This window comes from Corapipo altera, unplaced genomic scaffold (genome assembly GCF_003945725.1).
Source record: "Corapipo altera isolate COAL_440 unplaced genomic scaffold, ASM394572v1 58, whole genome shotgun sequence".
Taxonomy (NCBI): domain Eukaryota; kingdom Metazoa; phylum Chordata; class Aves; order Passeriformes; family Pipridae; genus Corapipo; species Corapipo altera.
In genome coordinates, this window is record NW_020884898.1 from 8,279,610 (window position 1) to 8,293,769 (window position 14,160).

Below are 14,160 nucleotides of genomic sequence, written 5' to 3' on the forward strand. Positions count from 1 at the left end.
CTTTTGTTTTAAAGATCAGATACATCCTAGGATGTGTGCTGACAGTCTTCGTTGATTTCAACATCTTTTACATGTGTATATATATATACATATGTATTTTTGTATATATGGCATATATAAATACATGTGTGTATATATATATGTCTGAAGACACAGATTCCCTCTTTGCATTGGTGCAATTAGCTATTTCATTGCAAACATATTCTTCTTTTAAAATGTATGGAGTAAAATTCACTTCAGTTTCTTCTTAAACAAAGAGTACTTGACTGGGTTTTTCCACTCACTACTAAAAAAGATCTGAACAAGGCAACTATCATCTACAGTAGCATGATGTACGTTTTCCAAAAGATTTATTTTGCCACCAATTGTCTGCTACTTTGTAACAAATTGGCTCACATGAAAAGACTGGGAGAATTGTTTCCAAAAATCCATTTAATCCAAACTTTGGCTGAATCAATCTACATCTTAAAACAAAATGAAAATTCAATTAAAAATCCTCACATTGAGCCTTTTAAACCTCTAAAAGCCTTGCTCATTTTCCTGAAACCAATTTCAATTTATTAGCAGAAGCAGCAATTTGAACTAGACAAACTGTCTTTTCAAATACCCCAACCTTTGAAACTTCCCAGGGACTGCAAAGAAAAGGCAGAATTCTAAAATATATGATATTTGAATTAATCAGTTGTTGAATGCTCAATGACTGTCTTATCCCTTACCAGCAATTTGGAGAACATGGATCAGATGAGGAGGGAGGAAAAGGAATTATAGTTCAAGTAGAAGAGAGGTGTCAAAAGTAAATTGGAGAAATCTTGCAGTACATGCAATTATGAAATTTTTCAAGACTACTCAGAAATTTCTCATCACTAAGATTTACCATTAATTAATAATTATATATCACTTCTTTCATTTATGTACTCCGGGTGTCAAAGAGATATTCCTAAATATCTATTTTTTTTATTTACTAGAGTGGGTACTCTTTGTGAAAGGATTTTGGTGGAAAAAGGTTTTCTGCACAATTAAGATTTAAAAAAAAATTTTAGTAACCAGTAAATTTCAATGCATTGCATGTTTTTCCCTACTTCATAATGGCAATAACTACCACCTGCCTGAAATGCAGCTGTAGCTCCTAAGGCATATATGAGATTCTATTGACCTCCTTATAATATATATATATATATATATTTAATGTTATATATTAAAATTCTTATTTTATATGTTTGTATACATATATGAGATTCCCTTGGCCTTATTGTCCAACTGTCTTGGCACTATGCTCATAGTGTGAGATTTTTCACCAAAAACTTTTGTTCCAAATATTTTGTTTTGGGAAAAGTTTTGACACAAAGACTGACTTTTGGTGAGCTTTTATTATTTGAGTGTTTTAACTAAAACTGCAGTGGAAACAGTGAAAACTCCTAGCAATTGGAACTGGAAAGTCCATTTTTTTCTGTCAACTCTCATTTTAACCTTATTTCTAACCAGTGTTACTGAGCATCATGTGTTCACACACTATTTGGAAATTATATAATGCTACTTAAGGAAAAAAAAACTGGTTTAAGTTGATGGAAAATGTACTGTTTATTGTCTGTTTCTGAGATATTTGCACAATACTGAGGATTCTCCTGTGGCAGAAATATAAAAGGAGATAACAGTAACATTTCCTTCCTGTGGGAGACAACATCCTGGAGATGCTAGGTTTATTACCTCTGTAAATGCATTTTAACTTTTGTTGTATTCTTTGTTGGCAGTAATAAATCTGTTTATATTACATTTCTGTCTGCTTGCTGGGGGGAGGGGGTGGGAAGAACATGGTTTACCACCTATCTAAAATGCTTCTGTCCACGTTTTTCTACAGTGAGATTACTTAATGGTTCCCTAATCACCGAAGGACTGGTACAGGCCAGGATTGGGAAGACATGGCACCTGGCATGTGCAGATGATTGGAATGAAGAGATTTCAGACAGTGTTTGCCAGCTGTTGGGGTTTGGGTGAGTGAGAAATATTCATTGTCACTTGTTCACAGATTTGTTGAGTGTATATTGGCGTCTTCCCCCTCATTTTACTGTGTCTTTATTATCCAAAAAAATGTATCTTCCTCTGTCAAGTGAAGAGGCTTGGTGTGCCAACATATTTGTAAGTGTCACAAACTCTGTTTTGATGGCATTCTCCACAGGATTGGTGACTCTGAATATGGCAGATTGGGCATGAGGACACATGTTGGAGAACATTAGGAGAATGATGTGGAGGCATTAGTCTTTTATCACTTTGTGTCATCATTTGTGTCTTCACTTTTATAAGGATGACTGAAGAGTAAAGCTGGAGCAAACAGCAGCCTTGGTTTTATCCTGCTGCTGTTCATTTCAAGTAAATTCAAGATAATCCCTTGGATATTTTGCTACTGGGTTCCCAACACATTTCATACCTATCATTAGATCTGAGCTGTTGGGAGAGGAAACTGCATTTCTCTTGAGGTGTATTTAGAGTAGGGAGGGAGGAGGGAAGTATATGACTGAAAAATAGATTTGGTTTCAGTCACTGTTCAGAAGAATTTTAGGGGGAAAGGTGGGGAGGGTTGAACACAGGGGTGTTGCATTTTTCAATCTGTGGTAAAATTCACGACCTAAACTCTGGCCCTACTTACATTGCAAGAAACTTCACTGCCATCCACTGAATAATAAATACCTTTCGTGCAGTGCTGAAGTTTTTAGGGAATGTCACTCATCCAAGTAATAACTAAATTAAATTCTAAGCTTACAGTTCATTATTTTAGTCTCTGACCACAGAAAGATGCCTGCAAATGCCCTTCTGATAAATTAATTGTAGCAATCACGGAGTTAGAAGGATTTAGAAAAATATCCAAGTGTTGTCTCAAAAATACTTTTAATCACTGGATGAATGTTTGTTGGATTCTTTACTTTTTTCCCTTTGAGTAGGTACTGCATTTACATAAATATCTGATAGTTACACACACAAATGCTGATTGTAATTTAGGTATGTAGTTACCTCTTAAGCATACATATAAGAACAAACAAACCATGTTTAAATATATTTCTAGGCAAATACCACCCTCTTTAGAGTGGCCAGTAGCCTTCTTTCTCTGATTCTTTCTCCCTCTCCCTTGCCTCTTTTCCCTCTGCAACTTCTGGAAAGGAGTAATTTTGTGGTCTATTGATCTAAATTACATTTTTATATTTGATAGGCTTCAACGAACTTTGTCTTCCATGGTGTTTTCTATTACCTTTTAAAAATTACTTATGTTTTTGCCCCCATAATGTTCTGTGGCAGTATGTTTCAGGTTCTCTATAAACTAGTCAGAAGCACTTGCTAAAAAATTTCCTTTTAAGTTCCTCAGTTATTTCTTTTTAATTTCATTTCTGTCTATTAAATATTCCCATCGTCAAGAAAAATTATTTTTAAACATAAATTGTATCACATTTTTTGTAACCTGAGGGCTACAGCTACTGCTGTTACTGATGCTACAGAATAGGATAAAATTCTCACGTGTATATATATATATATATATATGTGTGTGTGGTGTGTGTATGTATATATGTGTATATATAGAGAGAGATATATAGATAGATATAATACATATATATATATATATAAAACACACTATTTCTGCCTTCCCTGAATCCCACTGTAGCAGCATATTTGTTAATAAATCTCACCGCATTTGTTGCTAAATTACTGTTTGTAATAACAGATGCTAAGTAGGCTATAACTCATGCTGCTGTACTGAATTACAACCTAGAATCATGCTTTATTAGAGAAAGAAGGCTAAGGTTCATCTAGGACAACTTGCCTTCACTGTTAATTGATAATTTGCTAATCTCGTTTGCTGTTTAATTTATTAAAAGGACTGAAATTAAAAGATTCCTGTAGCATATACTTATTATTCATGTAGCTGGGCTAGAAAGTGCCATGTTCCACACAGATTCTAATAAACTACACGTGTGAATACTTTTGCCTCCATTTTTCAAATATATGACTGTTGCACTTGTAATATGTGCCAAACAGGAAGCAAATCTGGAGGCATGTCTGTATGTTCATCTACAAAATACAACTTAGGCAAATCAGTTACAAATATTCTTAATGAGCCTGGGGTAGAATGTGAACAAATTGATGCTCTTGGGACATCTGAAAATGATCCTTTGCTCAGCTTGTGCTTGCAGCTGTATGCATCTGACAGCACAGTTAAATTCTGAATATTATCAGTATCATATTTCCTGGAATGAAGAAAATCATACATTGAACTTTTCACCATTCCACTGGTCTGGTGTGAAACATGCTTGTTTCTCTGGGACCAGAGCCAGCTGGCTCTTTACTGAACTGTAAAATTCTCACAAAAGTCTTGAGCAGAAATTTATTTCACTGGAATACGATGTCTTGTCTGAGATTTCCAGATCGATGAAGTTTTCATCCTCACCATTTCCCAGTGTCATCCACCAAAGAGTCATGGACTCAGTGTAAGAGAGAGTGTAGTTCTCAGGTGTGTTTAGACTGTGTTTGCAGCGTTGATGACCAGAATTAGGACAGTCCTCGTAACTTGGTGATAGACTTAATTTCATGTCAGTTGTCAACAACTAATAATGTGTTCTTTGACCTTAAAGGCATAGGAGGAATGTCAATGATTTTTTGGGATGTGTAGGCCCACAGCTTCATTTAGGATCAGACATTAGGAAGCTTGGCTTAAACCCATTGCTTAGGAAACTTCATTTCAGATGCAGAAAGTATAGAGAGGTTAGTTTTATTTATAGTGTTCAAATTTTCATATTATATATTGTGTGAATGCAAGCAGTTAGAAAATAGCAGCTCTTCATATGAGTCCATATGTAAACACAGGGGTTTTTTTAGGCCTACGTGGACTGGCACTTTACTATTTTCCCCGACTGTCTGAAAGGTCAAGTCACTGTTCTGGGGTAATCACTGAAGTGCATATTAGTGTACTAATGTTTACACTAGAAAGATTCTGTACACTAGGCTAGAGTGTACAGACATTCTTCATATATTTAGAGAGAGAGAGAGACAAAATTAAGTGGATTTTGTCACTTCCAGGATGAGAAATGTGGCAGTAGTGACTTTTCCAGCAGGTGAGTCATACAGCTCTCTAGTGGCACAGTAGGGCTGCTGAACACCTCCCTTTCCCTGTACCTAGTCTTAGTCTCCATACACAGCAGAATTGAAGGCAGATTCTAGACATCATGCTTCCCAGCACTTGAAGAGGAGAGATGATACTTCTTTCATACACACTTTGCTCCTTGTGTGTCAAACCTGCACAAGTGGTTCTCCTCTTGCTCCTGAAATATGTATGGCTAAAGGGTCAGATGGGACTAGGCTGTCATCCCTCCAAAAGTTATGTAGTTTAACCACAGCCATCTTTTTTCCCCATATTTCCTCGAGGGAAACAAATGTGACTCATAGGTATATGTTCCAAGCTGGTCATATGAAGTATCACAAGGTATATGATGCAGAATGAGCTATAAAGCAAATCTGGATATGATTTAGAAACATCAAAACAATTTATCTTTACACAGAATTCCTAGTGTTCAAAAAGCCATTGCTGCAAAAAACTAAGTAGGCTGAGGAACAGACTAATTGGTGACCTTTAAACTGATTAGATGACCTTTAAAGGTCCCTTCCAATCCAAATTATTCTATGATTCTATGACTACACCCCACTTCAGAGGAACTATTGTGATCAATAGCAAACACAACACCCTTGACGTACTCCACAGTTATTTTGATATCAACAGATCTGCAAGGTGAAACTTAACTTTTAAGGAAGGTAACATTTATTGCATTACATTCTTCATGATATAAAATACAGTTTCAGTTCTTTTCTAGACAGTATTGTATCAGTGTAATTATACTCCCCCCCAAAAAGCAAGACTGTGATACTCCAAGGCTCAGCTATTACTGCTCTGTTTGGCATATTAAGTTTTAGCTCTATGTATTTAAGAACTGGTATTGCAAGCCCTTCGTTGTGTCACAGAAAAGAAAAAAAATATATTTACTGCTGTTAAAACAATTAATTTCTATCTCTTTCAATATTACTGTAGCATTAGAAATCTTGGAGTAAGATGTAAGAGTGGAAGTAAGTGAGTCACATTTTAATCCATATGAGTTTCAAGCCTCAAGAATCTCCTGCTAAATAGTCATTATTTCGGGGAGGGGGGGGAACAAACTCATGCTGTTTATTCCACCAGCAGAATCATTTCTCAAATATTACTCTACCAGTGGAACAGGGTAAATATCTAAAAATATACACATCTTTTCCTCCCAGGAATGCAAATATGTCATCAACTGTATTATTCACTGGAAACAGCCCGTTTGTCAACATCACTGAAGGAGTGAACCACACCCTAATATTTACAGAAAGGTAGGTAGAGTGAGGTTTCTTCCTCATACAAATGATAAGTTGAAAGTATGGTGGTGATCATTTATACACTAATTTCTAGCTCAAATTTATCTGAGAGGTAACAAGATTCTGTATATGGTCTGGACTATAAACATGTCTAGGTTTTATTCTCTGTCTACTGGTGGGTTCTGGGTAACATTGGGCAGCTCTTCCCCTTCTATTCTCCTCCATATATTGCAAATTAAAAGGGAAAAAGATGCTTCCTACATTTTTAGGTAGCATTCAGTAAGATCTTAAGTGAAGTCTTTATGCATTCACTGTGGGAACAATAAATACTGCTATTTTAGCAAAACATTTCTTGTTTAGAAATCTCTAAATTATGAATATATAATATAGTAGAATTTAGATGAAGTGACATTCACCCATAATTATAATCCATCATCAATTTTTAAAAAATATATATAATGACTTCAATTGCTGTTTTTCTGCTTATAAGAGGGTTTACTATGCACATTTTTCTGGAATCTTACCAGAAGCATTGAGGCAGAAAATTACTGTCTAATTGCTAAAATGCTGAAATCGTGTTGAGGACGGCAAGAGTCCATGTTCTTTCAGTTTTCCTTTATAAACATACCACACAGTAATAAAGAAGGAGAGAATTATTATTTTTCTATGCTCTATTTTATCTCCGGGGGAAAAAAAAATAAAACATACATTTTATGTCCTAATTATACTCCCAAACATTTATTTATTATTCTCACTGGTGGTGAAAGTATCTTAAACTAATGAAATGTCATTGCAAGCTATTTTTCTTTTTTTCTTGAATGGATTTCTAAACCAGAATTGCCACAAGACATCTTGAAGAGCAATAATGATTTAAAGATTTCTTCTGTTAATATCAATTAAACACTAAAAAGTGATTAATGCAGGAGGAAATGGAATAAATTCATTCATCTTAGTTGTATTTCTGTTGCAGAAATAGGTGTCTCCTACCATTTTTCACATGAATAGCTGATAGGAATCATTTTACAGTGTACCACCATTACAGATTGACACACTATTTTTGTACATATCATGAATGATAGAAAGATCACACAGACTAGATAATTCAAACAACTGAATTCATTAACTGGTAATCTAATTACAAAATGTATTTCTCACATTGCCTTTGGTCTTTACTCAAGTGCATCCACCACTGAAACAAAGGAGGGCACACATAATAGGACTTGAAAGCTGCAGTGACAGAGACAGTAAAAGTGTTCTCTGATGCCCTCAGGTAATGTGATTTTTGGCAGGATAGCTTTGTAACAGTGCAGAATCCTGCCTGGTAGATATATGTGAGCAGATTCCACAGGGATAATTGCTTTTGCCAGTTCTAAGTGCGGATCATGCTCACAGATATCCCAACCACTCCAGATGTCTGCCTGGCATGCTGTTTGGTAGCTGACACTCAGGGAGGCACAGGGGTTTTATATTCAGCACACCCAATGCCTCTCCTTCCTTTTGGCCTCTCCTGTGCTGACCAAGAGGCAGCTGAGGACTGCTGAGCTGAAGTGCAGGCAAGGAAGTGCTTTTCCTGCTGGGAGAAAGCTTCAGGAAGAAGAAAAAGCAGAGATCCATGAAGTAATTTCTACTAAAGCAACCAGTAGGTACTGGTGAGGGGACAAAGACCCTTGGTACATGTGACTCCTTGCTTTTATGTAAAATTATAGGGACAAATCTGACACGTTGGGCATTCATTTGGCTAGTTTATTCATCTACTTATAAGAAAACATAGGATTAGATAAATAAAGGAGCTAATACACAGCCCCACTGATCACCCTTTTAAAGCCTGTGGAGGGAGCTTGGTCAAGAGTATCTAGTTGCAATGTTTATGCAGAAGATGGTCTTGGTTTCCAGTGGTTTTGTGCATTTCTGGTTGTTCTCCTTGATGTTCGCCTCGCTAGAAAGGGATGCCCTTATGAAGTCAATATAGATTTGAATACAAATTATAGAATTTGGTTTCCAGTTTTTAAATTACAGCTGCAAAAGATGGTGATGGGAGACTGTTCAGAGGTGAAGGGATATCTTTTTCTTACCCCTCTGTAGTGAAGGTTTAACTAAGCAGGTGCTGGGTGGTTACAGTTCCCGCTTTCCTCCTTGTACCACTATGCCATCGGGAAAATGTCATGTCAGGCACTATTTCCCCCACAAGAGACATCAGATTTTAGAGCAAACATAGTGAGGGATACATCATATCATATCCTTTTTAAAGTAACCTTCCCTTTTCCTATTTAAAAATTATGTGGAAATGAACACTGTAAACAAACCATTGGCAGACTTTTTTTTTCTCTCTCTCTGATGTATTTCTGTGTGTATCAGATAGAAATTGCTAGCACACACACTGTCTCAAGTGTTTCAGATTCATTACAAGCTATGAACACAATCTTAAAACCTCTGGGTGTCAGAAATGCTTGAGTAGTTTTGATCTGTGATCTTGTGCTCCTCAGCCTCTGGCTTCATATCTCTGCTAAATAATTTCTAACCTTCCAGATGCAGCTATGTATTTTACAGTGCATTATTATCTTAGTAAAATGATACAGTGGTATCAAACTATCCTCTTAAATTCTTTGGTCACACTGATCTCTAGTGGTAAGGTATTGAAAACATCTCAAAAGGTAAGAAAAAAATGCTATAGGCAGTTACAATTCTACTGAGAGTCTGTCACAGACAGATGACTCATTTCCCTAAAACACAAGGATGTCTACATTTATTTCCATAACATAAACCAATTAAGTGTTCATTGGAGGGGAATATGTAAATTTAATCTTATATATTGCTTAATGTTGTGTATTTATAACTAAAAATAATTTAAGCATGTGGGATAAATTATTTTATTTAACAGCTGGATACTGATAAACTGATAGACTAATGTACATATATGTATGATTATATACATTTATATATGTGTGTATGTTTATGTATTTGACAATCATTTAGAGCTATCTGGTGTGCAGATACTTGTGATTTAATTGCACTTTCCTTCTAGAGAACACTGTTTGAACAACCTGGTGGTTCATCTGCAATGTAACTTTCAGTGTAAGTACTCTAGGAATATTTTCCAGGGAAATCAAATTGTTCAGACCATAAAGCCTAATGTTTACAGCTTGAACGGAAAGGTTAGGGATTGGGCTATAAAAGCTATAGTCATAATGATATAAACACAGGAAAATTTACAGTCTTCACTTGTTTTCAGTGTTAAGTATTCACTAGAGATTGATCTATACCAAAAACATATATAAAAAATCCAGAAAGTCTGAGGAAAGAACACATCTAAATCCAAGTTATAAAGTTGCATCTTGATTTCAGCTATAAAACACCAAACTTTTTTCTGCCATTTTTGAATAGCAGTTCAGATTCTACAAAGCCTATTTTTTCCAAGAATATTGACTAGTTTTTATAAAATTTACTATATCTCCTTAATCTTTTTTTTTCTTTATTTTAGCTTGTGGAAAACACCTGGTAACTCAGAACAACACCACAAGGATTATAGGTGGAAGTGATGCCAGAAGAGAGGCTTGGCCTTGGATAGTTTCACTCCATTTTAATTTACTACCTGTTTGTGGAGCTTCCCTTGTCAGTGACGAGTGGCTGGTGACAGCAGCACATTGTGTATTTGGGTAAAGTTCATGGCACTCAGAACTAATACATTCTGACACCACCCCCCAAAATCAACTACCCAAACAGTGGGTAGTCGCCACTAAAGCTCTGTTGAAGTATGACCTGAGAGATTTATCAGTCCTGTACAGAGCAAAACGCACTTTCAAAAGATCCTACTGAAATCCCTGGGAAGCAGCACTTTTTAGGGTGCTTCCAGATGTTGACTTTAGAATAAATTAGAAAATTTACTTTAAAAAAAATTTACTTTAGAATAAATTCGCAAGTACCTCTTTCTCTCCGCTGGCTCCAGAGCACCTTTCAACCTGCTGAAGTGGCCATATGACATCCATACCACACCTTTTTTATTTTAAAGATAGTAGAACACTTGTTTCATATGCAAGTTCACTAAGGAGGTATCAGACTACGAATAAATTGTGACACTGATATAAAAAATTAACAACAAGCTCGCTGTTTAATGACTGCGCTTTGAATCACTTGTGGGCTCAGCTAAAAGCTCCTTTACTTTCTGATAAATCCTCAGTCCTTACTTTAATGCAGAGAATCATGGAAACTAAGCAGCATTTTCTGCACAATAAAGAATTGCACTTTAAAGGTATGGTACCAATTCTGAGCATTGGTACTTAATCCGTAATTAATGTGGGCCTCCATAAATTAGTTGAATCCCTGCCAGTGGTACAAAGAATGACATCATACCCCATAAAGGTAAACTCAACGTTGCCTGCTCCTACTGTATACTATCAGAGATTGACCAAGATTTACTGTGCATCACTAGAATGAATCTTGATTTATGTGCATTGATTAGGCAATATTGGATATCCTCTAGATGGTGTTATTTGTACCATTCAAATAAGTGATGTATATTTAAACATTTTCTAGGGTTTGCTTTCATAACATCTATAATAAAAACAAGTGTAGAAGACACTTAGTTACTGGAATGGTAAAAAAAGAAGAAATATTAATATTGAAAATTACAGTAGAGTTTTCATTATAAATAGCTAAATAGCAAGGCAGCGGAGACTGTGCCAAAATATTAATGTTTCCTCATTGTACGGCAGGGGCTACATCCCACAGAAAGACCCTGAAATGAGAAGGATCAAATCCTCTTAGTTTCCACACAATAAACCTACAACTGCCTTAATACTTCCTTTTCACTTGAATCATCCTTTTATTTTCACTTAAATTTAATTTTATCATCTTGACTTTGCTAGAATTTTCCTAAATCAGAGCTTGCCATTTCACACCTTAATTCTGAACATTTACTTAAGCGCTCCTAGTTTAGAACAAAATAAGCCCTTGATGTCAAAACAAAAGATCAGCAGAAACCAATTCAGTACTACAACCAGGTCGAAAACATATTTTTGAAACTATAAACTGGATAATTAAAAAATAGCAAATAATTAAGTTCTCTGATGAATACAGCCTCAAAACAGCATGTGTAGCTCAGGGAAAAAAAATGCAGATTATTATTTTGTTTTAGCATATCTATTTAGATTTTTAAAAAAAGAGAACAATTTTCTGAGTCTATGAGCTGCAGCGTTTTCAATGACATCTTAGACCTATTATTCTTTAGATATTCCATTCCAATTTTCTAACTGGGACCAATATTAATTGCCTGGTGAGCAGTCAGCAGTATCCTTCATAGTGTTTAAGAAACCATAGTAATTTAGTTAATGTATTTTCCTCCCCTGAGCCACTGTCTGATTAATTCATTATAAATAATGCATTATAAGCTTACCATAAAAAAATCAACACCATATATCTGCAGTGTGGATGTTTAAGATAGTATTACCATCACGAAATTGTGAGCACAGCTATTTATTTTGACAAAATGTGCCAACGCTACCAATTACCATGAGGTTCCACATCAGCCCTTTATCTAACACGTTTTTTTTCAAAATTTTCATTAATCATTTGTAATTGTGAGTACTCCTTGCACCTTCTAGGAGGCAATTAAAACCATCTCGATGGCAAGCAATCCTTGGCCTCTATACTCAGTCAAATCTGACTCAGCCTTCAACAGTATTTCGAAACATCGATCGAATAATTATGAATCCTCATTACACGAAGCAAACAAAAGATAGTGATATTGCTCTAATGCACCTACAGCACAAAGTGCAATATACAGGTGAGCTGTTATTCTCCCATAAGGCAGATTTACTCTGTTATGCAAAACTGTGCTAAGTGTGAGGGTGGTCGGGTGGCTGCACATTTTTTACATCCTGGAGTCAGCCCAGTTCTTCCTGGATATCTTGCCCAAAAAGTGGGTTTGAATTAATGCACATTTTCCTATGAGACTTCACAAAAACCTGAACACGGGGAAGAGGTTGAAATTCATTGCTTGTTTCTCATTCACAGATTACATACGACCTATCTGCTTACCAGAAGAAAACCAACAGTTTTTACCAGGAATTAACTGCTCCATTGCTGGTTGGGGTAACATTGAGAATGAAGGTGGGTCATCTGCTTGGAAAATTATGACAGGCATGCAGCTGTGAGGGAAAACTTGTTTCTCGTTCCACAGGAGTTGCTAAGGTCAAATAGTTTAGAGTTACTCCTCCATAAGAAAATTTGTGAACTATCCCACTCCACCATTCTTCTCTAAAGCAAAGTGACAGTGTGTTAACATATTTATTAGAAAAAACATACATATCTAAGATCATTAAACTATGAAGTAACCTTATTACATCCCCTTAGAAGTTTTGATGACTATTTTCTCAACACGAAATATGTACATCTTGTTTCCAGATATTGGATGGGGGAGGGGGAAGGTTAGTCTTTCTGACAATGTGAAAATTATTTTCCCCAGAAGTCAAGCAAACTGACTGCAGTGTGAAATGTATGTGCTGTTTGTATGTCAAATGCTCCAGGTTTGGAGTCTCTATGAAACAATAAACATGCCATTTCACTTCTGCAGTTGCTTGAATGCACTGCCTTCTACGTTTCAGAATAAAATTTCATTTAAAATTTTGGGTAGGAATTAGTAAAATAATCTTTTATTAAAACTGCAAATATTCAGTCAAAGTTGCACAATGAATAGTGAGGAAACACTCCACTACCCAAGCTCCCTTAGATCTCCCCACAGTGAGTTTATACTCATTGATTTTAGTCATCTTGATTTAATTATAACCAAATTCAGTCCCATTACACAAATGAAAGACAGAATTCAGTCAGCGAGCACCTTTTAATCAGTACCTGTGTTACAGGGGCATAAGCCTGAATGGTACAGCAGTGAACTAGGGATTTCTGCTGCTCAGGAGCGTGCCCGGCATGCTGGAAAAGGAACAAAACCATCAGTGTTCCAAACAGGATGTACATATTTATTGCTGCAGGTAAAGGTGATTTGTATTTTCAACAGGTCCCACTTCGAATACGTTGAAAGAAGCAGAGGTACCCCTCATTTCGAATGAGAAATGCCAACAATGGATGCCAGAATACAGTATCACTGAGAATATGCTCTGTGCAGGATATGACACGGGAGGAATAGATTCCTGTCAGGTAAATACAAGCAACTCACTTCCACTGCTAGCATATACCAAATCTAGTTACTGAATAAAATGCTCCCTGATCCTCCAGTCAATAAAACTGGGACAATCACTGTCCATGAATATAATTTCTACCCACAGCATTCTGACTGTTTAATACTTTGTCAGGATACAAGTTGAAAAAATAAAAATTTTTTTTCATGTCATCTTGGCATAAACATGGAGGGAGTTAAATAAGACTGGAAATTTTCTGCACTTAGCTTTGAATAGTTACTGCTGAGTAATTCTATGAAGGAGAGAGGGACATGTTTAGGGAAGAGCAGAGAACAGAGAAATAAACACCAAATAGATTGAAGTCTCAGGAATGCTTCATGAAGGGAAAGGGAGAAAACAACGCTGCTTTTCCCCAGAAACTGTAGACTTTGGAGACCTTTTGTCAGTGGATGCCACAGCATTTCAGAGAGGCTGCCTTTCTGCATTGATCTCATATGTTGCTTCCTAGGAGGGTTGGTTTTTATCCATTCCAGCTCTGCTTATAAACACACTGCTTCTCTTTGAGGATGTACTCAGAACTGGCTGTCACATAATTTTTCTTCCAGCAATATGGAGTCTGTGGCATGGAGACTGGCTGGTTCTCCTCAAGCCTAATGAGGAGTAC

General features: G+C 36.2%; 1 protein-coding gene across 1 annotated transcript in view; it reads left to right on the forward strand.

Moving 5' to 3' along the window:
- Positions 1-14,160, forward strand: part of TMPRSS15 (transmembrane serine protease 15) — a 53,402-nt gene that overhangs the window by 38,014 nt on the left and 1,228 nt on the right. The window contains exons 20-26 of the mRNA XM_027648643.1: positions 1,856-1,988; positions 6,286-6,381; positions 9,389-9,438; positions 9,845-10,019; positions 11,964-12,145; positions 12,376-12,471; positions 13,376-13,515. Coding sequence (XP_027504444.1) covers positions 1,856-1,988; positions 6,286-6,381; positions 9,389-9,438; positions 9,845-10,019; positions 11,964-12,145; positions 12,376-12,471; positions 13,376-13,515 — 872 coding nt within the window. The remainder of the gene's footprint in view (positions 1-1,855; positions 1,989-6,285; positions 6,382-9,388; positions 9,439-9,844; positions 10,020-11,963; positions 12,146-12,375; positions 12,472-13,375; positions 13,516-14,160) is intronic.